Genomic DNA, 26898 nt, shown 5'->3' with positions numbered 1-26898 from the left:
ACATGGAAAGAAAGTATGCCCAAAGAAATAATATGCTAACAATCCTGAGCATATTCAGGAAGAATACTCCTTAAAACAAGTTTGCAGTAAATTTTGAAAACTGGCTTTTTGGCAAACTGGGTATTAAATAAACTGGCTTTTGGTGAAATGTCTGTCAGTAAATTTAGAGTCTGGAAAAGGGCTCACAGTGCTTGCTTCAGCAGCATATATACTAAAATTGGAAAAGAGCTCATAATATAATGTTTGGTGTAAACAGCAGTCTATAAAAAGTCTACATACTGGTTAAAAGCATGTGAAAAACACATATAAAAATATACCAAACTACATCAGTTCCTGGGTTATAATTATAAACTTACACTGATAAGTTTTTTCTCTATTTTCCCAAATTTATATAACATAATTATACTTTTATATTAAAAAAATACTACAGTAATAATAAGGTTTGAAGCATTAAGCAACCCACACTTTCTTTTGCTGATGAAACCATCAATATTTCTTTCTTACCTTTGTTAAAACCTGAAAAATATTAGAAAGAAATTCACATGAAATATCCTTTAAGATTTTCAAGTGGAAATCATCTTGGGTTAAATCAGACTTTTTCGTTTCTTCTGTGTTAGAGTCTACTGAGTTTTCTGGCTTCTTCTGACAATGTTCCATGTTTTGTAAGACACGAATCAAGCTGTCAATTAGAGGAAGATCTAGTGTACAAAAGAGGCATGGAATTAGCCAGTTAAATCTGGTCTCTCCTCCTTGTGTTGATTCATTCATTCATTCAAAAGTACTGAGAGTACTCATCAAAATAAAAAGCTTCTGCACAGTGAAGGAAACAATCAGCAAAACTAAAAGGCAACCCACGGAATGGGAGAAGATATTTGCAAATGACATATCAGATAAAGGGTTAGTATCCAAAATCTATAAAGAACTTATCAAACTCAACACCCAAATAGCAAATAATCGAGTAAAGAAATGGGCTAAAGACATGATAGACACTTCTGCAAAGAAGACATCCAGATGGTCAACCGACACATGAAAAAATGCTCAACATCATTCATCATCAGGGAAATACAAATCAAAACCACAATGAGATACCACCTGACACCTGTCAGAATGGCTAACATGAACAACTCAGGCAACAACAGATGTTGGCGAGGATGCAGAGAAAGAGGATCTCTTTTGCACTGTTGGTGGGAATGTAAGCTAGTGCAACCACTCTGGAAAACAGTATGGAGGTTTCTCAAAAAACTAAAAATAGAACTACCCTGCGACCCAGCAATTGCACTACTAGGCATTTATCCACGGGATACAGGTGTGCTGTTTCGAAGAGACACATGCACCCCAATGTTTATAGCAGCACTGTCAACAACAGCCAAAGTATGGAAGAGTCCAAATGTCCATCGATGGATGAATGGATAAAGAAGATGTGGTATATATACACAATGGAGTATTACTCGGCAATAAAAAAAGAATGAAATCTTGCTGTTTGCAGCTACGTGGATGGAACTGGAGAGTATTATGCTAAGTGAAATTAGTCAGTCAGAGAAAGACAAAAGTCATATGACTTCACTCATATGAGGACTTTAAGAGACAAAACAGGTGAACATAAGGAAAGGGAAACAAAAATAATATAAAAACAGGGAGGGGGACAAAACAGAAGAGATTCATAAACATGGAGAACAAAGTGAGGGATGCTGGAGGGGTTGTGGGAGGGGGATGAGCTAAACGGGTAAGGGGCATTAAGGAATCTACTCCTGAAATCATTGTTTCACTATATGCTAATTTGGATGTAAATTTTAAAAAATAAAAAATTTTACCAAAAAATAAAAAGAAATAAAAGAAAAAAAAAGTACTGACAGTACTGTACTGTAAGTAAGTACTATGAGTACTGTAAGTTAAGTACAACTTACTAGTTACTAATATTTTATTTCAGGTACTACAGATATGGTGGCAAACAAGATCTTTCAGGCCATAGCCTTCAAGAGGCTCTCAAACTAATGAATAAAACAGATCATTTCAACTTTGGGTGAGTTCTAGGAAGAAAATTAAAAGAGAATATAATAAAGCAGTCAGCAGAGGAGGCTCTTTGAGGGGAGAACTAATAGAGAAGCATCAAGGTAAAGAGCCCAGGAAAACATATCAGGTAGAGGAAACAGTAAGTGCAAAAGCCCCAAAGAGGAAACGGTCTGAGGAACTAAAAGGCCATTATGGCTCAAGCCAAGTGAGCAAGGGGGAAGGAGGGCACAAAACAAATTTCAACAGTTGGGCAACAGTCCTATCATGCAGTGCCTTTGGAGGCCATAGAGAAAAAGAATTTGAATTTTCAACTTTATCATTAAAATCCTAAACAAAGCTTTAGGATGTTTCTTTTAGTATGTTCTTTTAGTATGTTCTTTTAGTATGTTTCTTTAAGTTAAATTTCAAAAAGATTATGATTTCTTCAAAAACTGAATAATCATTTAAATTAGCCTACAGTAAAAACTGAATACAGGGGCACCTGGGTGGCTCGGTCAGTTAAGCATCTGACTTTGGCTCAGGTCATGATCTTACAGTTCATGAGTTCAAGCCCCGTGTTGGACTCTGTGCTGACAACTCACAGCCTAGAGCCTTCAGATTCTGTGTGTGTCTCTCTCTCTGCCCCTCCACTGCTCACACTCTTTCTCTCTCTCTCAAAAATGAATAAACTTTGAAAAAAAAAATTTTTTTAATGAATATAAAAAATAAAACTAGGGGTGCCTGGGTGGCTTAGGCTTAGAGAGAGAGCATTCTCTCTCTCAAAAATAAATAAAAAGCATTAAAAAAATAAATAAAAATTAAAAATTTAAAAAAAAGATTTGTTTTTGTAACTTGTCAAATTCAGTGTTAAACAAGAATAATAGTCAAAAACATTCTGAAAAATTAGGATGAAAGGAGACTAGCCCTACTCGGCATTAAAACGTAAAGTTTTAATAATTTAAAAACTATAGCTACTGATACATGAATAGAGCAATAGAAGGGAATAAAACATATAGGGAAACTCAGAACACAGTAAATGACAAAATTTCAAATCAGTGTGGATAAACCAGATTATTCACTAAATGATGTTGAGATAACGGAATAGCAATCTGGAAAAAAGCTGAAGCCATACCTCACATGTAACAAGTGATTAGATTTTAAATGGATCATGAATTTAATTGTAGTCATAAAAAAAAAAAAATCACTCTGTGAAAAACCATTCGTTTACATAGGAAAATATTCATATTATACTTCTAAATTTAAAAAGTTGCCTAAAAAGCAGGACTTAAAAATATATATGCATGTGAGTATATAGTAATTATCTCTGGATGGTGGGATTATAAGCACTATGCTTCCTTTTATAAATTTTGCAAATTTTTTTGTAGTGAACATGTCATATTTTTATAATCAGGGGAATAAAAGTACTAACACAAACAAACAAACCAAATGAACAATAATCCCAAGCCGGGGCTCTAAAATCTAACAGACTAGAATTTACTCTAGTGAACGAAAATGCTACTTACCTTCTTCTATCTTTAGATACTCCTGTTCAGCCTGTGAAGCAAAGATGGCAGACAACACTGAATAAACAGAGGCTAGCACAGTTTTCTGTTCTTGAAGTATGATGGGTGGGTCATCAGATTGGCAAAATTCATGGCAGACCAGGTCAAAAAGTAAATTCCAAGTGTCTTTTCCAGTAGCAGGACACTGTACTTAATAGAAATGATAAAAAAAAAAAGTAGTTATGTAAAAACAAAACAATTCAATGAGTAATTCCTGTGCTTCCCTATAAAACACCTTACCAATAGCTTGAATTCCATCATCCACTGTGGTAAGCAGCTGTAAGACATGCATGTAAACATCGAGCCCTTCTAGATTTTCAGAACTAAATTCAAAAAACAAAAACACTGAATCAACAACTCTGTGGGACTGCAATCATTCATTCATTCAACAAATACTTATCACTCTGTACTAGTCATTGTCCCAGGTGCTAAGGATAAAACAAGAAAAGGGCGAAGTCTTGGTGCTCACCAGAACTTACATGTTAATGGCAAAAACAGTCAAAAAACAAAGAGATACTATGGAATATAATCAACACTCGAGAATGAGAAGTAAAAATTCCTTTTGGCCCTGTCCCACAAAAGCAACAATGCAGAAACCTTTGAGGTGATACTTTATCATTCCGGTTTAAATAATCAGGACGAAAAATGACTGAAACTTTTATAGAATGAACGACAGGCCCACTGCAGCAAGCAAGCATCAACAGTAACAATGTCCTCCAAACTTCAGAGGACTCCCCTAGCTCCCTTAGCTGAGAATACTAAAAGCACGTAAGTATAATTTTTGTGATCAACAGTTTGGATTCCTGGAAGCTCACAATCTTAGTTCTTCAAATGATTAAGTGAAAATATAGTGAACAATAAAAAAGAAGGCTCATATTTAAGTACCTACTACTTTCAGGCACTATGTTAGCAGATGGGAAAACAGAGACGTGTAAAACATTGTATCTTCACAAAGTTTACTGTCTAAAGAAAAGAAGATAATTAAAGGAGCAATCATGATAAAATGATAGGACTGCAACACTAAAGTAAGTCTAAGGTACCAGAGAACCACATGGCAAGCAGTATTAACTAAGTTTAGAGAGATGAGAAAGGCATCTTAAGAGAAATGATATTTATGGGGCGCCTGGGTGGCTCAGTTGGTTGAGCATCTGACTTCGACTCAGGTCATGATCTCACAGTTCGGGAGTTCGAGCTCCGCGTCGGGCTCTGTGCTGACAGCTCAGAGCCTGGAGCCTGCTTCCGATTCTGTGTATCTCTCTCTCTCTGCCCTTCCCCCGCTCATGCTCTGTCTCTCTCTCAAAAATAAAAAATAAACATTAAAAAAAAGAGAGAGAGAAATGATATTTAAGCACAGACATGAAGGAGGAATGTTTGAGGTAAAAGAGACATGGTACGCAAAGGCTTGAAGGCCAAGAGAGGTTGGTTCCCTTGAGGAAAGAAACTTCACATGGTTGAAACACACAGAACAAGTAATAAGGATGGGGAGGCACTGCAGAGTCTTGTAAGCCATGCTTGTTAAAAACCTGGACCTTGGAGCACCTGGGTGGCTCAGTCAGTTGAACATCTGACTCTTGATTTCAGCTCAGGTCATGATCCCAGGGGTGTCGATCAAGCCCCTCATCAGGCTCCATACTAAATGTGGACCCTGCTTACGATTTTCTCTCTCTCTACCCCTCTCCCTGCCCCCCCCCACTCCTCCCCAACTTGCTCAAGCATTTGCATGCTCTCTATATAAAAAAAAAAATTTGGACCTCATCCTAAGGAAGACAATGGAAGAGTTTGAAGCACACGAGATGATGAGTATGTGTATTGGAAAGATGGTTCTAGAGTCTAGGCTTGGAAGGAGCAGCCTTGAGGTAGGGAACTCAGGTGAGAGAATGCCATAGGTGTCTAGCTGAGAGACAGTGGCCTGAACGATGACTGTAAGAAAACACGGGTAGATCATAAAGACATGGTGTTGAACAAAAGAACTAAGACTCAAAAGAATACATACAGTATAGTTTTTTTCACAAGAAACTCAGAGCCAAAATATATGGAATAATAAAACTATAGAGTAAAGCAAAGAAATAATTGCTGACAAAGTCCAGAAAGTAGTCATTTCTAAGTGAGAAAGAGAATTGGGATTTGGAAGGGACACACAGGGGCCACGGAGATGAGGCCCTGTTTTCTGTAAACGTAAGTGTTTGCTTCATAATTATTCATTAAGTATAAATTTGTTTTTATAGGCTTTCTTGTATATACACCATACTTCACAATGAAAATGTTGAAAAAATTAAATAAAAACTCTACTTTGATATTTGACATTGAGAATAGTGAGGAAGCAGGTTTGGAGAAAAGATGTTAAGTTTAATCCACCTGGATAAAGGACATAAAAGACTTTAGGTGGGTTATTAACCACCAACGTTATATGACTGAACATTAAGCAGATCAATTCACAAGTTAATTTTCTAGTGACTAGCAAGAAACAGTTTCAATGACCTACAACACCTAGTAATCACTCCTGGCAAGACATCAGAGCCCAAAATTCAGTCACTTATCTAAGACTGACATATAAACGTAAGAAGCAAGAAAACAAATGCCGTCTGACGTTAACTGAAAAAGTTGTTAAATGTTTAATGGAAAATAAAACACCAGAAAATCTTTCCTACATGACTTAAATTACACAAAATTACAGAAGATTTTAAGACCATAACCATAATTAATGCTGGAAAATAGCCTATAGCTAACTAATATTAGAATAGATACTTTGTAACCATTATGATTCTTAAAAAGAGCAAACACAGGGTTACCACAAATATTAGTAGTGAATCCAACCTGACAAAGACTGATGGGGTGCTATTCATCCTGTCAAAAAGAAACTAAAACTTACATCTATGGATATTTCCAGCAATTGGATTTTCCCAAAACATTTTGCGCAAAAAGCTCGCTTACCGTACTTGTTTGGCAGCTTCAAGTACACAGGGCACAATTTTAAACACTGGCTGCTCTTCAGCATCTTCCTGGGGTTGGTCCAGAGGCTGAACAGCCCCATTTCTAATCCATTCCAACATTAGCTTCTCGTCCAAATCAAAAAGTTTGTCCACAACTTCCCCTATTTTCACCAGCAAGTCAACTGCAGACGATAAAATAGTTATTGAAATGAGAAGCAAAATTTTAAAAGCAGTAAGGCTATGGGTGCCTGGGTGGCTCAGTTGGTCAAGTGTCCGACTTCGGCTCAGGTCATGATCTCGTAGCTCATGGGTTTGAAACCCCCAATGGGATCTGTGCTGACAGTTCAGAGCCTGGAGCCTGCTTCAGATTCTGTGTCTGTCTCTCTGCACCTCCCCTGCTCACACTCTGTCTCTCTTTTTCTCTCAAAAGCAAATAAACATAAAAAAAAAAAAAAAATTAAAAAGCAGTAAGATTAACCAACATTCCTAAAGCTATTCCAAGAAAACCAAATCTTACCAAAGTATTACTTATTAAGGGAGATTTATTCACCTCCTTTGTTTAAATTTGTCTTCCTTTTTTTGTTTTTTGAGTGAGACAGAGAAGGCTCAAGTGAGCAAGAGACAGAGAATCACACAAGGGCCACAGAGAGAGAGAGAGAGAGAGAGAGAGAGAGAGAGAAGCAGGGTTCACCCAAAGCGGGGCTTGAGCTCATCCTAAGTGGGGCTCAAGCTCACCTGATGTGGGGCTCGAACTCACAAACTGTGAGATCATGACCTGAGCCAAAATCAGCTCAGCTTAATGATGGAGCCACCCAGGTGACCTCTTCCTTCATTTTTAAATGGGGGACTGATCAGTATCCTGGCAGCTTAAGAAGAAATTTTATATCTTGAATCGAAATACTTTTTCACCTGACACTAGATGTATTTTTTTAAGCAACCTCCAGAAATAGTTACATGGCTTCCTAACAATTAAATAGAACCAAAAATTTTTCCAAGATTACATGGTGACTTACCATTTGTTGAACTTGACATAATGAAACAAATACTATCATAAATAGCTGGATATTCCCGGATTCTTTCAACCCAGACACTGGCCACTTCTGTCTGGGAAAGACAAGTAAGCAACAACCTACAAAATAAATGTGAACTTAGTATCTATTTTGAAAAACATTAAAGGAAATTCAAGAATGAAGAATTAACTCTATTGTCCAAGATTCCTGTATGAATGAGCATACAGAATACATAGAAAGAAGAAAGCATACCGGCTTGTTTCCAGCAGAGTAGGAGGGTCTGAATCATACAAACAGTGCAGTAACACCTGTCTATAAAAACAAAAAAGTTAACCCAATATGCATCATTTCTCTCATTTCAAGTATCAAGGTAGGGTTTTCATTTAATTTTTTTTCAACATTTTCATTGTGTAGTACATATAAAAGAAGGCCTACAAATACAAATTTATACTTAATGAATAATTACAAAGCAAACACTTATGTTTACAGAAAACAGAACAGTGTCTCATCTCCATGGCTCCTATGTGTCCCTTCCAAATCCCAATTCTCTTTCTCACTTAGAAATGACTACTTTCTGGACTTTTTCAGCAATTATTTCTTTGCTTTACTCTATAGTTTTATTATTCCATATATTTTGGCTTTAAGTTTTTTGTGAAAAAAATTATACTATATATATTCTTCTGAGTCTAGTTCTTTTGTTCAACACCATGTCTTTAAGATCTACCCATGTTTTCCTACAGCGATCGTTCTTTGATTCACTGCTGAACATTCCATCATATGAATATAAAACAATTTATGTTTCTAGCCTACTACTGATGGATATATGGATTAATTCCACTTAGAGCCACTTCAAGCAATGCTCCTGTAACGCTTCTCCTCTGATGTACATGTGCACGGTTTATCCTACCATATACATGAGTGGGATTGCTTGGTCACAACATCTGCGTTGCTTATCTTCCAACTTGACTAAATAATGCCCAACTGTTCTAAAGTGGCTGAACAAATTTATATCCTATCACCAAAGTAAATTGTTTCATATTATTTTTAACATGACTCATTCTTAGTTTTTTTTTTGAGAGAGAGACAGAGTGTGAGTGGGGGAGGGGCAGAGAGAGAGGGAGACACAGGATCCGAAGAAAACTCCAGGCTCTGAGCCGTCAGCACAGAGTCCAATGCAGGGCTTGAATTCATGGACCACGAGATCATGACCTGAGCCTGAGCCACCAAGGTGCCCTACGTGTCCTCAGATTTTTGACAGGAACCACTAGAGACCAAATATAATCCTAGGTCATTCACTCCATGAATGATTGTTAAATTACTGAGGGAGGAATAAATACCTTAACCTAGGATCTTTTTTTTTTTTAATGTTTACTTATTTTTGAGAGAGAGAGAGAGAGAGAGAGAGAGAGCGCGCGCGCGCAAGCGGGGGAGGGGCTGAGAGAGGGAGACACAGAATCTAAAGCAGGATCCAGGCTCTGAGCTGTCAGCACATAGCCCAATGCAGGGTCCGAACTCACGAATTATGAGATTGTGACCTGAGCCGAGGTCAGATGCTTAACCAACTGAGCCACCCAGGAGCCCCTTAAACAAGGATCTTAAAGTCATTCCACACCTAGAAGAGGTAGTCAGCTCTATTTTAGAGACCCAGGTACTTAAATCCTGTGATAAAGCCTCACAGCCCTAGCTGACAATAACCATCCAGAACACTTATCTATTATGAATTTCTTTAAAATTCTGATTTAACAGCCATGAACCCTCTGCCTAGAAAATGTATACACTCACAACATTTAGTATATAATTCTAGAGTATTCTCAGACCTCTTAAAGTAACCACTAGGGTTTCCACCACTAAAAAACCCTCTGCCTAAAACTTTCCTGCACAGGAAAGAGAACTAGCCTCCAAGCAAAAGTAAGAAAGCCTTTGAATCACAGAGGCTGCGCTGTATTCTCTAGTCTACTGGTAAATCCCGTTCCCCAATCTTAAGAGTTCTCAGGGTCACCCCGGTCAGTAAATTTAGTTTTTCCAGACCGGCTCTCTGGGCCCTTGGATTCCCTAAGCCTAACTTGTTTGAGACTCTGGTCAGGTGCCCCATCACCAAGCTTTGCCCTGCTGGGTCTTATCCGGTCAGGCTTACCCTCTGCTGATTGTTTAGATCCTTTTACTACCAATAAACAGGCCTAAATCCTCAATCAGCCAACAAACACTGTGGAAGCCCCTAGCTACCATCAATATATGAAGTTCCTAGATACTATTCATCAGGAGAAAGGAAGCACTACATTTCATACAATTTTCCTATATCTCCTATGTATTAGGATTTCTTAAGAGATATGAAATATTAATTTATTTTGTAAAAACATAGTTCTTATATAATAAAACTTACCCAAGATTTTTATCACTGCTGATGGACACACATATCTCTTGGAAACAGGCCATATTACCTAAAATTCCCACACAGATTTCCTGCCAAATTAAACGTCACAGGTCACAAAGGCTCTAAGATGAAAGACACATACAAAAATAATAACTTGAAAAAAACTTTCACTGAGTCAAGTTTGGGGGGAGAAGAGGTAACATATAGAAATATATATACTGCCTGCACCTAATCTTGACAAGTTTACAGTATTTGACAAGAAAAAGAAAGATCAAAGGCAGGCACAAGTTATGGAAGAAGAAATCTTATGGATGAACTGAGTGTTCAATGATTAGTAGGATTCAGACATGCAAAGAAGAAGAAAGACATTCAGACAAGGGGGAAAGGATCAGCAAAGGCAGGGAGGGAGTAATGCACATGGCTCATACACTGAATACCAAGGGAGCAGCCTGGCTGTTGCACAAAATTGAAGAATAGCACGAGATAAATAAATACAGCAGGTAAAAAGGATCAGGATTAAGGGACCTGAATGCCATGTTGGAAGAGGTTAGATTTAATCTAGGAAGCTATCTGGATCCATAAAGACCTTCAAGGAGGGGAGCAGCATTCTGTAATGTTATTTTAGGAAGATTATTTTGGCAGCAAAATGCATGCATGATAGTGAAAATATGTTAAAGGAAGTTAATAATCTCAGTAATAACTGCCAATGTTTACTTAGCATTTACTATGCCCAGGTACTACTCCAACCACTTTCCATATACAATTTCATATAATAATTTATGAGACAGGTACTATTATCCCTATTTTTCAGACAAGGGAACTAAACCACAGAGAAATTAAGCAACTTGTCAGGATCCCCAACTAGGCAACAGCAGAGTTCCAGAGGCTGAGCGTTTATCAACTATGCCATACTGCATCTCAGTAATCAAGATGCAACATGAGGGTGATGCTGGAAGGCATGGAAAGGGATGAAGCTGAGAAGACTCAAGGTGGAAAGCAAAATAATCTGATGGGAGACAAAGGGAGAAGGCAGTTGAACATGACTCTTAGGTTTCAAGTTTCTCATTTCCCCAGTGGGAGATACTGATCCCCCTGACAGGAAAACTGGAAAAGAAGTGTTGGAAAAGACACAATGAGTTTAGTTAGGATAGTGTTTCCAAACTTACTGGAACATAAGAATCATTTGGGCAGGCAGCGTGTTAAAAATACAGATTTCTGAGTCCCATCTCAGAGCTACAGAATCAGAATCTCCAGGGTAGGGTCTAGGAGGCTACTGTTTGCAAAACACAACACGTAAATTTTATGACCAGGTAAGTGTGTTAATCACTGAGTTACAACATGCGGGACTCTGGACAGGAAAATGCAGCATGCGAGCAGAGAACGCCTGAAGAAAGTTGAAGACGTGGCACCAGAAGTCAGAAGGAATGTCACAGTTTTGATCCCACAGGCACAGATTCACAACTTAAAGATTGTAAAGTGTGGATAAGCTCACTAAGGAAATGAATTCAAAGAGGACGAGGGTTCTGGGTCTACACCTTAGAAGAAGTCCACACTCTGTAGGAAGAAAGAAAAGTCAGTAAAAGTGACAGAGAAGTGACTGAAGAGGTCAGAGACTAGAAGAATGAGGTGGCACCAATGCTCCAGGAAGGGAAAGTTTCAATAAAACGACGGCTGTCAAATGTTGGGAAAAGATTAAAAGAGAATAGGGTCAGCAAAGAAACATAAATTTCCCTTACAAACTAAAGAGAGAATAACTGAACTTCCAATCAAAGACCAAGTTTCTCAGTTTTGGCTGCTAACTGGAATCAGCTTGAGGGAAATTTAAAAGCTGTGTGGAGTCTCACACTTGGAGATTCTGTTTTAACTGATCTGGGTAGGGCCTAACTCGGGATTTTTTAAGAGGTCCCAAGGGCAAAGCTTCTCAAATGTGGGCCCTGGTCCAGAGCAATAGTATCATCTGGGAACTTACTAGAAACCCTCGATTCTACCACAAACTTGATGGATCCGAAACTCTGGAGGTGGGCCCAGTAATCAGTGGTTCTGGGACATGCCAAACTTTGAGAGCCTGTGTTCTAGATGATTCTAACATATGGCCAAGTCAGAGGACCACTGCAGTAGGTAGGGTGTGACTCACAGACATATATAATGATATGACTAATTCCCGAAAGGTGCCATTACTGACATTAGCTTATTTTCTTTAAGTACTAATCATGAGTCAATGTATTTAAATTAGAATGATCCAGGAGAAAATCATGTAACTGTCAAATCTTTGTTAATTAATTTCTTGGGTCATTATATTAATGACCCAAGAAAAAGACAGTTCATCAGTTCATTAGGCCCCAATTCAGGTAAACACTGCCCTAAATAAAATCTGAATTCAGCATTCAATTTGTAAAAATATACTACAGACTTCGCCATACTTTCAAATAAAGAGAGGCAAAGAAATAGAGTGGTTATACTGAAGTCAAGCGGCCTAGGCTCACACCCCAGCTTTCCCAGCTGTATGGCCCTGGAAAAATTAACCAGAGACTTAGTTCTTTTATTTATAAAGTGAAGATAAGTTCCTATCTCATAGAGTAGTAAAACCAAATACCCAGTGAACAGCAGTTATTCATAAGTATAATTACTTAATACTTCCTAATCACCCATGATATGCATAGCATATGGCAACCTAAATGACACAGGAACACAACATAAAAGACGAAAGGAGAAGCACAGATAATTCTTTTGAGGAGTTGACCAGCAGCAATGGCCACTGAGAGCTTACTTATTTAGGAAGGCTTAGATGAAAAGAACCCCTGGGATAACAGATGTGAATACTGAGAGGGGATGGACGGTGTATAAAGGGAGGCATGGAGATGGTGATGACCACAGTAAGCTGAGACAAGGAGTAGACAGGCCTTGCTAAATTAGAAGGACCATCTGTAGGGTAGATTTTATGCTGGAAAGATGAATTAGATTCCGATTATGGAAAAGTCCTCAGTGTCAGGCTGAGTTCAGAATGAAGGTTTTTAATGGAGGATTTTATTTATAAAAAAGAGCAATCAACAGAAATGGGAGGTCCAGGCAATGTTCCCTGTTCTGCCACATATTAGCAACATAACTTCGGTTATGCCTGATTTCCATAGCTGTTAAATGAAAGTACTGATCTCCCTGATCCAACCAAAATCTAAAGATTTGACTCTAATAATTTCAAACAGCATATTACCTAGTGCCAGGCAATGTTCAATAAAAATCTGTAGACTGATTTGTGGCCAGTAAGAAAATTAAAGACTTTCTTTTTTTTTTTTTTTTACAAAGTTAATTTTTTGGTTCTTAAACCTGATTCCTGATTTACTGATTTTTTTTTAATGTTTATTTATTTTTGAGAGAGAGAGAGAGAGCACATGCACAGGAGGGGCAGACAGAGAGGGAGACACAGAATCCAAAGCTGGTTCCAGGCTCTGAGCTTTCAGCACAGCAGAGCCCCACTCGGGGCTCGAACCCACGAACCGTGAAATCATGACCTGAGCTGAAGTTGGACACTTAACTGACTAAGCCACCCAGGCGTCCCTAAAGACTATCTTTCTAGCACTTCTACGGTTACTGCTCCAAAGAGGAAGCTTTCAAAATGTACATACTTACTCTTAATCGAGGACATCTGGATTTGGCCAATACTCCCATAAATATGTCAGGGGCATTAAATTCTTGGAGAAATAAAGCCACATCCTGAAAATTAAAAAATGAGTATTAATTTGGATGCTGAATAGTCCTTTTTAAATCCCATAGTACAGACAAACATAAAAAAAACAATAATTCTATGTGTAACTCCTTTGAGGCTCAAGGAAAAAAGCCATAGGTTAGGAACTGTATCATTATGCAAAAGTAACGTTCAAGAGTCTTTGTGCTATCTGGTCCCAAGGCAATGGAAAAAATCCATAAACAAATCTAAACTGTGATAGTCTAGGGGATTGTCTTCTTTTTCTGCCCTAAATGTATTTACCTTAATGATCTTTCTATCTACCAGCAATGTTCATTAACTCATTCAAACACATTTGCTGGTTGCCAGGTATCTTGATAGACGGTGAGGTAAGGAAAAAGAGTAAAACTCATTAACTAGTGTCTTCTAAGAGCTTAAAACACAATGGGGGAAACAGGTAAAAACTCCTACTGGGTCATGCCCCAAATGAGAATTTGTGTTTTCAAAATTCTCAACAGAAAATAATTCTGATCACGACGTAACTACTACACCTTCATACCTCCTTCCTAGAGTCTGCCCAGGCCACACTGCCTAGAGGGACACACCATACCGGTGAATGAACCTGGAGTGGACATGTGACCCAATCTTGCATGTTCCAAGACTGAATCAGCTTGCTGTGGATGTCTGTGTTGCACAATATTTAAATAAAATTAAGTTTCTGGTGGTCTATTGCCTTAGATTTTCACCAAACTTGAAGTGTATATTTGCGATAGCTTAACTTAAAACCCAGGCTATGGTGAAAAAGCTCTTCAAAGGGACTTGGAGGCACCTCAAAGAGAGAGGCAGTAATCCTTCATAGCAGCTGAAACCAAGGTAACCTGCATGACTGTTGACTGGAAGCGACATCCTATAATTATTAAGAGAGCACAGTCAGAGAAAACGGTATTTTCAAAGATACACTCCAAACTGAAAGTCACAGCAACAGATGCTCCCCACTCTAAGTGTTTAAAGTGCTGTTTGTCACGTGGCCAACTCTTAGGGCATGCAGGGACTGATTTATTTAATGACAGTTAATAATTCCTAGGGTAGCAAAGAGTTAGGTGACCTAACAATATCAACAGCAATAATAATAATAATAATGGCAATTTACATTTATTGAGCAAGTTGTAAATACCAAGTACAGTGAAGTGATTTGCACACTATCTCATTTAATTCTCAAAACCCTATGAAGTAGTCATCATTATTGGCCCCATTCCACTAATAAACAGGTTTTATAAGGTTAAGCAACCTGCCCAAGATTATACAATCAGTAGAACAGATCCAGAAGAACAGAATCCAGATGAGTGTGACTGCCATACTCTTAACCAGCACACCAATGCTACCTCCCAGCTATTCATTCATTCACTCACTCATGCATTCATTCATTCACTCTTCACCAAGTATTTACTGGAAAACACAAGTAACAGGGACTATTTGAGGCTCTGGGGGACACAACAGTGAACAAGCTAGATAAGTTCCCAGTCTCATGGAGTTTTTATTCTAGAAAGATAAATAAACAATAAACACATAAACAACTGAACTACATAACTTCTAAGTGCTACAAATAAGATTAACAAGATAGTATGTGCTAGAAGCCAACATGGGAGAGGACTACTTCAGATGTATCAGAGAAAAGTACCTCTAAAGAGGTGACATTAAGCTTTTAAGAAAAGGAACTTAATCTATCAGAGGACACAAAGGCCAAATAACAAGGTAAGTGTTATGCAACAGAGTGAACAGGTTTCATGAGAGCCCAGAAGAGATGAATTCTGTTTGTGGAGTGTCTGTGGAGGTGTCACAGAGAGGTGACATTTAGGCTGGGTCATATAAGATGAGAAAGATTTTGCTGGCTGGAGGCCATTCCAGGCAGACAGTGGCATGAACAGAGCATGAACACATGAAAACACAGAAAGCATCTGTAAGTCTCTGGTCCTGCTCAAACACTAATGGTAGGGGATAAGGCTGTGACACTGGAAGGACTTTATACCAGTTATTGGTGGACAGCTCAGTTCTCTAGCAGTGCTTCAAGAGCTATCCTAAGAAGGTGAAAAGGAGGCCAAGAACATGACCCTCCCTTCCACCAACAATCTTTTCCAAAGAGCAGCTCTGTTTTACCTATTATGTATTTGAGGATTTCGCATTAAGATTTTATTTTAAAAAATGGGTTCTAGCTCTTAAAAAAAATTTTTTTTAAATCATAGCTTCTCAATAATTGTAGAGCAAGTAGAAAAAAAGACTTGACCAATACTCTCAACCAACTTGATCCAACTGACATTTATAGTACACTCTACCCTGCAACAGCAAAATACACATTCGTTTTAAGTGAACATGGAACATTTACCAAGATAGATCACATTTTGAGCTATAAAACAAGTCTAAATATATTTTTAAAAAGACGCAGAGTGTTCACTGACTCCAGTAACAGATAAATAACTGAAAACCCCCAAATATTTGAAATCTAGACAATGTACTGCTAAATAACTCAGCAGCTGAAGAAGAATTAAAGGAAAGTTAGAACTAAACTAAATGAAGAGGAAACCCCAACATATCAGAATCTGTGGGATACTGCCAAAGCAATAGTTAGAGGAAAATTTATAGTGTTATACACCTATATTAAAAAAGAAGAATGGTCTCAAATCAAATGATCTCAGCTTCCACCTTGAGAAATTAAAAAAGAACAACAAATTAAACCAGAGTAAATAGAGGAAAATAAAAAAGGGCAAATTAGTAATCAATGAAATAGAAGACAGGAAAGCAACAGAGAAAATCAACAAAACAAAGCCTTTAGGGAAATCAATAAATTAAACTTCCAGCCAGAATGATGAGGGGAAAAAGACAGAAGACACAAATTACTAAGATCAGGAATGAAGAGAGGTGCCATCACTACAGATGCTACAGATAATTAAATGACAATAACATAATACTTTGAACAACTTTACACCAATAAACTTGACAACTTAGATAAAATGGATAAATTCCCTGAAGAACATAAACTACCAAAGTAACCTGAATAGCCTTATACCTATTTAAGGAATTGAATTTAAAATCTTTCCTACAATATACTAAAAACCACTAAATGGTGAATTTTATGGTAGTGAGTTATATCTTAATGAAACTGTTGTTTAAAAAAAAAAAAACTTATTTTTTTAAAAGTAGTAAATATACAAAACTGAAAGTAAACAAACAACAAAAAACAAAAACTCCAAGCTCAGATGACTTCACTGGTGAATTCCACCAAATATTTAAGGAAGAAATACTATTAATTCTGCACAAACTCTTTCTGGAAAACGAAGAGGGAAAAGTTCCCACTCCATGAGGACAGCATTACCTTGGTACCAAAACCAGACAATGACAAGAAAACGAGTATCTCTCATGAAGATAGATAAACGTTCTAAGCAAGATTTTAGCACCTTGAAAATCAATCAACTCAGTACACCATATTAACAAACTAAAAAGAAAAACTACGTGATCATCTCAACTGACTCATCAAAAGTGTAACACAATACATAATCCATTCCTGATAAAGACTCTAGGCATACTAGGGAAAGAAGGGGACTTTCTTAATCTGTAACTACATCATACTTAGTGGTGGAAGACCAGGTGTTCTGCCACCATATTAGGAACAAGAAGATGCCCCCCTTACCACTTCTAGTCAACTTCATGCTGGAGGTTCTGGCCAGAGTAAATGTAAGAAAAAGAAATAAAAGCAATTCAAATTGAAAAAGTAGTAAAACTTCTCTTCATAAATGAAAACCAGCTGCAGGATATGACACACAAAATCAACCATATTTCTATATACCAGCAATGAACAGATATTGAAATTTTTAAAAATACCATTTACAATAGTATCCAAAAATATGAAATACTTAGGAATAAATTTGAGAAAAGATGTGACATACCTATACACGAAAAACTATAAAACTTTGCTGAAATTAGAGAGAACCTAAATAAATGGAAAGATATACCTGTTCAATTTATCAATCCTTCCCCCAAATGATCTATAAATTCAACACAATCTCAGCCAAAATCCTAGCAGGCATTTTGTAGAAACTGACAAACTGATTCTAAAATTAGTATGGTGGGCGCCTAGATGGCTCAGTCCTCCTCCAAATTTGGCTCAGGTCATGATCTCATGGTTCTTGAGTTCAAGCCCCACGTAAGGTTCTGTGCTGACAGCTTAGAGCCTGGAGCCTGCTTTAGATTCTGTCTCTCTCTCTCTCTCTCTCTCTCTCTCTCTCTGCCTCTCCCTCACACTTGCGTGTGCACTCAGGCGCTCTCCCTCTCTCTTTCTCTCTCAAAATAAATAAACATTTAAAAAATTTTTTTTAGTAAAAGGCGAAAGATTTATGCAATTTGAAGAGAAACCAGAGCATAAAAAAAAAATTTTTTTTAAATAGTAAAATTAGTATGGAAATACAAAGGACCCAGGACAACCACAACAACTCTGAGAAAGAACAAAGTTGGAAGATTAACACTACATGATTTCAAGATTTATTATAAATCAACAAAAATCAAAACAATCAAAACAGAATTAAGACAAATAGATCAATGAAACAGAAGAGTGCATCCAAAAATAGGCTCACATGTACATACAGATAACTGATTTTTGACAAAGGTACAAAGGCAATTCAGTGGGGAAAGGACGGTCTTTTTAAAAAATGAGCTCGACGGGGCGCCTGGGTGGCGCAGTCGGTTAAGCGTCCGACTTCAGCCAGGTCATGATCTCGCGGTGAGTTCGAGCCCCGCGTCAGGCTCTGGGCTGATGGCTCGGAGCCTGGAGCCTGTTTCCGATTCTGTGTCTCCCTCTCTCTCTGCCCCTCCCCCGTTCATGCTCTGTCCCTCTCTGTCCCAAAAATAAATAAAAAACGTTGAAAAAAAAAAATTAAAAAAAAAAAAAATGAGCTCGAACAACTGGTCATCCATATGCAAAGAAAGTAAACTTCAATCCATACTTTGCATCACATGCAAAAATTAACTCAAAATGGATCACAGACCTACCAGTAAAACCTAAAGTTATAAAACTTTTAGAAAAAAATAAAAACAACTAAGAAAACAACACAAAGAGTGGGCAAAAGAGTCAAACAGGCACCAAAAGATACACAGACTGCAGATAAACACATGAAAATATTGTCAACATTATTAGTAATTAGCGAAATCCAAATCACAATCACAATGAGAATCACTACACACTTACTAGAATGGCTAAAATCAAAAGACTGACATCAAGTGTTGGTGAGGAAGAGGAGAATGTGGAACTGTATCTCATACACTGCTTATGATAATGTAAAATATAAAAACCACTTTGTAAAATACACATTTTTTTACACACTCTGTAAAAAACACAATTCAGACTTTCTTAAAAAGTTAAACATACACCTACCATACGACTCATATTACTCTAGATATTTAGCCGAGAGGAAGGAAAACACATGTCCATAACATACTTATACACAAAAATTCAGCTTTAACTATAATAAACTACAAACAACTCAAATATCCATCAACCGAGAAATAAATGAATAAATCATGATATTACATAAAATGAAATAACACTCAGCAATAAAAAAATAAACTACTGAAAGACACAAAATGCATGAATCTTAAAACAATGATGCTGAGTGAAAGAGCCAGACCCCTCCAACAAAAGGGGTCCCATTTATGTAACACTAGAAAATGCAAATTGCTCTGAAGTGAGAATGACTATCAGTGGTTGCCCAGAGAGGGTGGAGGCTGGGAAGGGCAAGAAGAAGGGATTACAAAGAGACAAAGAAACTTTTGGGGGTGAGAGGTATGTTCTCTCTTTTTTTTTTATTTAAAAAAAATTTTTTTAATGTTTATTTATTTTTGAGACAGAGAGAGACACAGCATGAACGGCGGATGGTCAGAGAGAGGGAGACACAGAATCTGAAGCACGCTTCAGGCTCCGAGCTGTCAGCACAGAGCCCGAAGCGGGGCTCGAACTCACGGACTGTGAGATCATGACCTGAACCGAGGTTGGACGCTCAACCAAGTGAGCCACCCAGGCGCCCCTAGATATGTCTCTTTCTTAATTACAGTGATGGCTTCATGCATGTATACACATCAAAATTTTTCAAATTATGCACTTTAAATATGAACAATTTCTGTACATCAATTACACCTCAAGAATACACACTTTTTTTGGTGTCAATTATACCTCAATAAGAATGTATCAAAAAAACAGCTGAAGATAACAAACAGCTATGGACAATTTTTAAGACAGAACACAATTAAATCTGTGTTTAGGAAAAAGAGAGCTTTCATGGCACTGTGGAGGACAGAGGGAAGTAAAAAGACCAGAACAAGGATTTTAATCAGGAAGCTAGTGGAAAAGTCCAAATAATTAAGTGAGAGATTATGTATGTCAATCTCTTTTCGCCTCTTTTTTTTTTTTAGTGTTTGTTTACTTTTAGAGCGTGTGTACACGGGCAGAGAGGGAGACAAAGAATCCCAAGTAGGCTCTGTGCTGTCAGCACAGAGCCCAGCTTAGGGATGGATCCCACAAACTGCAAGATCATGACCTGAGCCAAAATGAAGAGTCAGACACTAAACCAACTGAGTCACCCAGGCAACCCTCACCTCTTTTCTTACCTGTAAGATAAGGGTACTACCTGTATCACAGGGTTATTGTGAAAAACAAATGGAATAATACATATGAAAATGCCACTGAGCTACAGAGTACAATGCAAATGTTAAAATGTTATTTTGCAATTTATACACACATGGTTCCCTCTTGTCCCCTTCTAATTTAATTATGGTACATCAGTGGTCTCCTACACAAGGTCAGCATTCTCTTTACATAGATAAGTATCAGAACTTTCCTGCACTACAAGCATTCCTGCATTCATGAGAACTATATATTTAGCCCCAATCTAGTGACAGCTCAGACCCTCTACCCTCCCAAGACAAAAGTTTAGCATTTACAGCTCATTCCCTGTACCATATGACTACAGACACTAAAGTGTTTCCCCAGAGACTTAAGGACTGAAACTTAAAAAAAAAAAAATCCATTCACCATCTCCTTCCCCAACAGTCTTTTCGGTTTCATTTCCAACCCCATACCTCATCCATGGACATATCCCAGACTCTGCAAATTTCATTCTCCATTTCTTCATCGAGCTCCATCTGTTGCTCCTCCTCGTCTGAGCTGGATTTGGTGTTTTCAGGGCTAACCATCTTCAACACAAAGGAAGAAATGACATGGATAAAAGCTGCCCGTAGTACTCATCAAGTAATATTATCCTATAATCACTCACAAGTCACAAAGGCACTGTCCTCAAAGTATCTTCTCTTGCAGAAACCTTGTTTAAAAAAAATCACTACCTGGGGCACCTGGGTGGCTCAGTCGGCTAAGCGTCTGACTTCGGCTCAGGTCACGATCTCACGGTTCATGGGTTCGAGCCTCGCATCAGGATCTGTGCTGACAGCTCAGAGCCTGGCGCCTGTTTCAGATTCTGTGTCTCCCTCTCTCTCTGCCCCTCCCCCACTTGCGCTTTTAAAAATTTTTAAAAATTACCACCTTGGGTAGACCAACGTTCATCTAACATTCGTGGAGTAAATACTGTTACGAGGCACTGGGGTAGAAATACACAAATGAATAAATTTAAGCCCTTGCTTTCAAGCAGTTTAGGCCCTAGAGAGGAAAACACATGTAAACTAATAATCACAGCAAAAGACTATGGGAGTCAAGTGAATTGTGGGCAGAGTTGTGAAAGCAAAACAATGGACCAATGACCTATGCCTGGAGAGTTTGGGCAAACTTCTCCTAGGAGGTAATCTTTAAGCTAAACCTCTGAGGGAGAACAGGAGTTTGTTTGTGAAGAGGGGGAAAAGAACATACCTAAGAAAGTGCAAGAGTTCAGATTTAAGAAAACGGCCTGGCAATGTTTGGGGAATGGTGAGTAGTTGAGTGTGTTATGGGCAGATGTGTCTGGGAAGGTTGCAAAGCTGTATTGCAAGCTAAGAAATATGCATTCTTCTCCTGCAGGCAAAGGAAACTAAAAGGAGTTCCCAAAAACATTTTGGTTTTTTTTTTCCTTTGGTTGGTTTGTTTAAGGACGATTATTCTGGCATCTACACAGAAGATGCACTGGTGAGGACAGAGACTGGAAGTAAAGAAGTCAGTGAAACGTGGGAGAAGAAAGTTCACATGTACTGAGAGCTTCTACAAGCCAAACACTATGGTGAGCATTCTGTGCCCACGATAATCTTATTTATCCTACACAATAACGCTATATACAATAACAAAGGTATTTTCATCCCACTTTATAGAAATTGAGAAAGAAACCGAGGCTCTGAACGGTTAGGTGACTTGCCCAAAACAGGTGCCGAAGCCACGCTATTGGTATCAGAGCTGAAGGACTTCCAAATCACCATTTATTCTTCTACAACAAACGTCCACGAAATAAATTGGGCCCTAGGCTTCAGAAACGACACTGGGAATGGAGAGCAAAAACACGAGCAATGTATGTACGTGATCAGACATTTTCGGAGAATTTGTAAAAGTAAAATATTTTAACCGTAGGCATTCTAGTCTCCCTGTCACTTATCTCCCGTTGTGTTGAGAGGTACTGGGAAAGGCTCCCGAAGAGGCGGCCAGGACTCTAAGCGCGAGGCCCCGAGAAGGGTCGTCGGGGTGGGGGAGGGGGATGGCGGCTCCCTGGGCCCGAGGGGGCTGCCAGAGGCGTGGACGAAGGGCTGGGGCAAAGGGAGGGAGCCCACGCGAGGCGAGACGTTCCACACCTGAATGAGTCCACTGAGGACACCGAAGAGCCAGTGCTTGCTGTAGACCGTGCTCCCTATGCAGTCTCCCCCAGCACCCTCCTCCTCCTCCTCATCATCCCGACTGGGCAGCGGCGGCGAAGGGTTGCGATCCATGACTTCACCGCCACTCGCTCTGAGGAGCTGCGCCGGAAGCCGCCGGAGAAGGCGATAGGCCTGCTGGCGCCAGAGGGCCCGGCACGCCCGGTGCGGCTCCCGCTACAGCGCCCTCTGCTGCCCGGAGCCCTGCCGGCCTGAGTACCTGCTCTGTGCCCACAGGCTTGGGAGCCCAGATGACTTAATCTCCAACGACCCCTCCCTTTCTGGGACCCAACCGCGGTCGTATTCATAACTGTTATTTGCCAGTTTCAGCGGACCAGATATTCCACCTCCCCAGGAGCTCTTAGCCAGATTGGAAGGGACAGGCAATGGGGGACAGCGGTCTCTGGTACAGACATGAATCTTGAAGCTGTCGTAGACCCCCTGATCTCTGGGCACAGTTGACATTCTTAAAGACATCAGGCGCTCATTCTTCTCCCAGGTGTGGTTGGAATCCTGGGAAAGATATAAGTTACCAGGAAGATCGCCAACACTACAACTCCATGTATTTTCAGTTCGTGTTTCTATTTAGTTCGATGGTATTCAACCTCAGACCCAATGCTACTACCCCCACCCTGCAATAAATATTTTCCCATATCTACTTTACTTTGATGAAAGACGTTTATAGATGATATTATCTACCTCAACATGTAATTTCAAAAATATTAATATCATTCCCTCACATAAAGGAAAAATAAAATTAATTTAAAATTATGTATTTTAAGATTTTTAAATTAATGATTCCCTAAACGAAATAGAATTAATTTAAAATAAAACGACACGTATTTTAGTATTTTAAATACCAGAAGACATAATAGAAGTCTCCAGTGTTAGCACAGCTACATCAAATCACTGTGAACCCACCAGTTAGATATGCAGAACGACAGAGGTGTTATTCCATCAGAGACTGTGCTTCTCTCTCTCTTTTTTTTTTTTTTAATGTTCTTATTTACTTTTGAAGGAGAGAGACACCGAGCGTGAGCAGGGGAGGATCAGAGAGAGAGGGAGACATAGAATCTGAAGCAGGCTCCAGGCTCCGAGCTGTCAGCCCAGAGCCCCACGCAGGGCTCAAACTCACAAACTGGGAGATCACAACCTGAGCCGAAGTCGGAGGCTTAGCCAACTGAGCCACCCAGGCGCCCCGAGACTGTGCTTCTCAAAATCATACACAAAGAATGATAAAATTTCTACCAAAACGAAGTTCCAGCTTACATAGCAATTGCACTTCCAGAAAATTCTAAGATATATTAAAACCGGACAAAAAATAATCTATGCTGGGATGCCTGGGTGGCTCAGTCGGTTAAGCGTCTGACTTTGGCTCAGGTCATGATCTCGCTGGGTTTGTGAGTTCGAGCCCCACATCGGGATCTGTGCTAACAGCTCAGAGCCTGGAACCTCCTTCAGATTCTGTGTCTATTCCTCTCTCTGTCCCTCCCATGCTCATGCTCTGTTCTCTTTCTGTCTCTCAATAATAAACGTTTAAAAATTTTTTTCAAACCTCTATATTAACATGTAAAATACAGTTGGATCCCAGGTTCAAATAATTACAAACATTTTTTTCACTGTGTGCGTAGGTAAAGGCAGACCCAGGTTTTGTGCGGCCTGAATTATGCAATTTGGGGAGCCTCCTTTAGGAAGAAAAATATCAAATTACAAATATTAAATTAGTTACAATAGGAAATATTTATTTAGAATAGGAAAAAAGTGATCAATTTGAAATAGCCAAATAATATTTAAAACATCACAAAAAAAGGGGCACCTGAGTGGCTCAGTCGGTTAAGCATCGACTTCAGCTGAGGTCATGATCTCTCAGCCTGCGAGTTTGAGCCCTGTGTCGGGCTCTGTGCTGTCAGCAAAGAGCCTGGAACCTGCTTCAGATTCTGTGTCTCCCTCTCTCTCTGCCTCCCCTCCACTCACGCTCTGTCTCTCAAACATGAATAAACGTTAAAAAACTTTTTTTAAATAAATAAAACATCACAAAATCCAGAAAAATATCCAAATATTTTATATTAATGAACAGCCCAACACACTTCTACAATCCTTTTTCTTTCTTTTAATAGATTTATTTTTAGGGCAGTTCTAGGTGCACAACAATATTAAGAGCAGAAGGTACAGAAATTTCCCATATAAACTGACCACATGCATAGCTTCCTCATTATCGGCATTCCCATCAGACTGGAATATTTGATACAATTGATGAATCTACACTGGCACATCATTATCACCCAGAGTGTACCTTAGGGTTCATTCTCAGTATTGTACACTGTATGGGGTTGGGCAAATTTATAATAATGTATATCCCCCTCTATTGCATCATGCTCTAAAAATCCTCTGTGCTTTGTATGTTTACAACCTTTTTTATTAAAATTTTGTATGTTTATTTTTTTTTTGAGAGAGAGAAAGAGTACGCAAGCAGGGGAGGGGCAGGGAGAAGGAGGAACAGAATCCCATGCAGGCTCCACATCATCAGCACAGAGCCTGATGTGGGGCTTGAACTCATGAACCACAAGATCATGACCTGAGCCAAGATCAAGAGTCAGCCACTTAACCAACTGAGCCACCAAGCACCCTTACAACATTTTTAATATAGTGTTTTCTGAATTATCTTTGATCTTCTCTTTATATGACAATGACTTCGTAAGATAATTTTTTATAATGACAAATAAAAAGATAATTCTGCCTTTAATGATACTTGGAAGTAGCTGAAAACCACATAAATAGGGATGCCTGGGTGGTTCAGTCAGTTAAGCATCTGACTCTTGATTTTAGCTCAGGTAATGATCTCCTGGTTAGAGAGACCTAGTCCCACATCATGTTGACAACACCAAGTTTGCTTGGGATTCTCTCTCTCCCTCGATCTCTGCCCCTCCCCCCAGTCATGCAAGCACATGCACTCTCTTTCTTTCTCTCTCTCTAAATAAATAAACATTTTTTTAAAATGCCACAGAAATATGTCTCACTAAATGCAAACAACTTCTATTCCCAATTCAACTTCTCCTTAGTCGGATCCCCAAAATGCCTGTGCCCACTCCAGACCCACTCAACACAAGAGGAAAAGTGATGGTAGAATGCTGGCGTGAACACAGAGGCATTAACTGCTTCAGTTAAAATATTTCACTTCTGCAGATTTTACAAAATAATTGACCATATGAATCCTTTCCGAGGGCATCTCCATGGGTCTTGGAATAATTCTGTAGAAGTGAAGAGACTTTGAAGCTGAAGCTTCATCACATTCACAGTAAATGTCACTCTGTCTAAATACATGTCTGATAGGACACTGCAAAAGTCAAGCAAGACTCAGGATGATTCTCTGTTGGCAGCCCTGTTCTATACATACTAAGCTATGTGTACTTCTGGCCCATCCTCCAAATGACCTCCAATCACACGTCAAGCAAAAGTATCCGCAGATATACCCAAAAGCTAGGGTGGGGATGGCTGCAGCACTGGCCTGTTGAAAACAAGCGTTCAGAACTTTCTCTGGCCAGGGCCTGACCTGTAGAGTCAATATATAGTCTGCATTATATGGCCCCTATTATGGGCATATATTTTACTGAAATTAGTATTATGGTTTTTTAGTGCCTTATCTCCTTGGAAAAAAAGTGATAAGGTAAATTGATCATCTTCATGGCATTAAAGGGACCCAAAAGGCTGTCATTTGATGTTTCCACATGACAATGACAAATTGGATTTCACAACCATTTATTAATGCTTCTATGTGCTTTTTATAAAGTATGGTGTAGGAGGAAATATAGGATTCAGTAATTATACTTAGGAACTATTCCCGCCCTCAGGGGGCTCTCAGCCCCTCTCCTGAGTGCAGAGCAAAGAGGAAGCTCAGTACTTGTTAGGCAGGCCAGCAGGTCGAAAGTGGTTGGGGTCTTTGCCACTCCGGCCCCATTTATTGGCGGCCTGGTCAGCCTTCGAGTCCTCTGCTCCGTGGCCGCTGCTTCGGTGCTTGAAAAAGTCTGTGACTCTCTGAGAATTCTCTCTGGCATTGCTGGAATGGAGGAAGGCAGGTAGGAGATCAGTTAGGGGGCTGAGGAGCAATTGCCCATAACCCCCATCTCTCTTCTTTGCAAGGGAGAGCTGCTGACAGGAGCCAAGGAAAGAGGGGCTAAAACACTGACCCCCTGGCCCAGAGACAGAGCATCTCAGCCCAGGCTGATCCCTTACTGGTTGAACAGCACCCATAGGGGGAGGGTCAGGAATCACCCATTCCCACTGGCCTTGCTCTGACCCCATCAGCCACTCATGCCAACACTGGGCGCAGAGGGGAGGGTGGGCAAGAGAAGGAGGAGCCACAGTGTCTACAGGAGACTTCTCCAGGGCTTGGCCCCTCCTGGCTGTCCAAGGCAGCCAGGCTCAGCTCACCCAGCCCTGAATCCCCAGGAGCCCGTGTTACCTGATCACTTTGGCCGCCCAAGCGCCCCCAGGTCCCCTC

At 39.4% G+C, this 26898-nt stretch overlaps 2 protein-coding genes across 2 annotated transcripts in view; one reads left to right on the top strand and one right to left on the bottom strand.

Moving 5' to 3' along the window:
* The window catches only part of SAAL1 (serum amyloid A like 1), a 33191-nt gene extending 10599 nt beyond the window's left edge, over positions 1–22592 (bottom strand). The window contains exons 1-10 of the mRNA XM_049618174.1: positions 22341–22592; positions 20661–20774; positions 13487–13570; positions 9872–9951; positions 7744–7803; positions 7495–7610; positions 6483–6663; positions 3792–3874; positions 3513–3701; positions 505–698 (exon numbers count right to left, since the gene is read on the bottom strand). Of these exons, the coding sequence (XP_049474131.1) occupies positions 505–698; positions 3513–3701; positions 3792–3874; positions 6483–6663; positions 7495–7610; positions 7744–7803; positions 9872–9951; positions 13487–13570; positions 20661–20774; positions 22341–22475 (1236 nt within the window). The 5' untranslated portion in view covers positions 22476–22592. The remainder of the gene's footprint in view (positions 1–504; positions 699–3512; positions 3702–3791; positions 3875–6482; positions 6664–7494; positions 7611–7743; positions 7804–9871; positions 9952–13486; positions 13571–20660; positions 20775–22340) is intronic.
* The window catches only part of LOC125913211 (L-lactate dehydrogenase A chain), a 968541-nt gene that overhangs the window by 782825 nt on the left and 158818 nt on the right, over positions 1–26898 (top strand). The window lies entirely within an intron of this gene.

This window comes from Panthera uncia, chromosome D1 (genome assembly GCF_023721935.1).
Source record: "Panthera uncia isolate 11264 chromosome D1, Puncia_PCG_1.0, whole genome shotgun sequence".
In the NCBI taxonomy this organism is placed as follows: domain Eukaryota; kingdom Metazoa; phylum Chordata; class Mammalia; order Carnivora; family Felidae; genus Panthera; species Panthera uncia.
The sequence above is the reverse complement of the archived record's forward strand: the minus strand, read 5'-3'. Positions and strand labels throughout refer to the sequence as shown.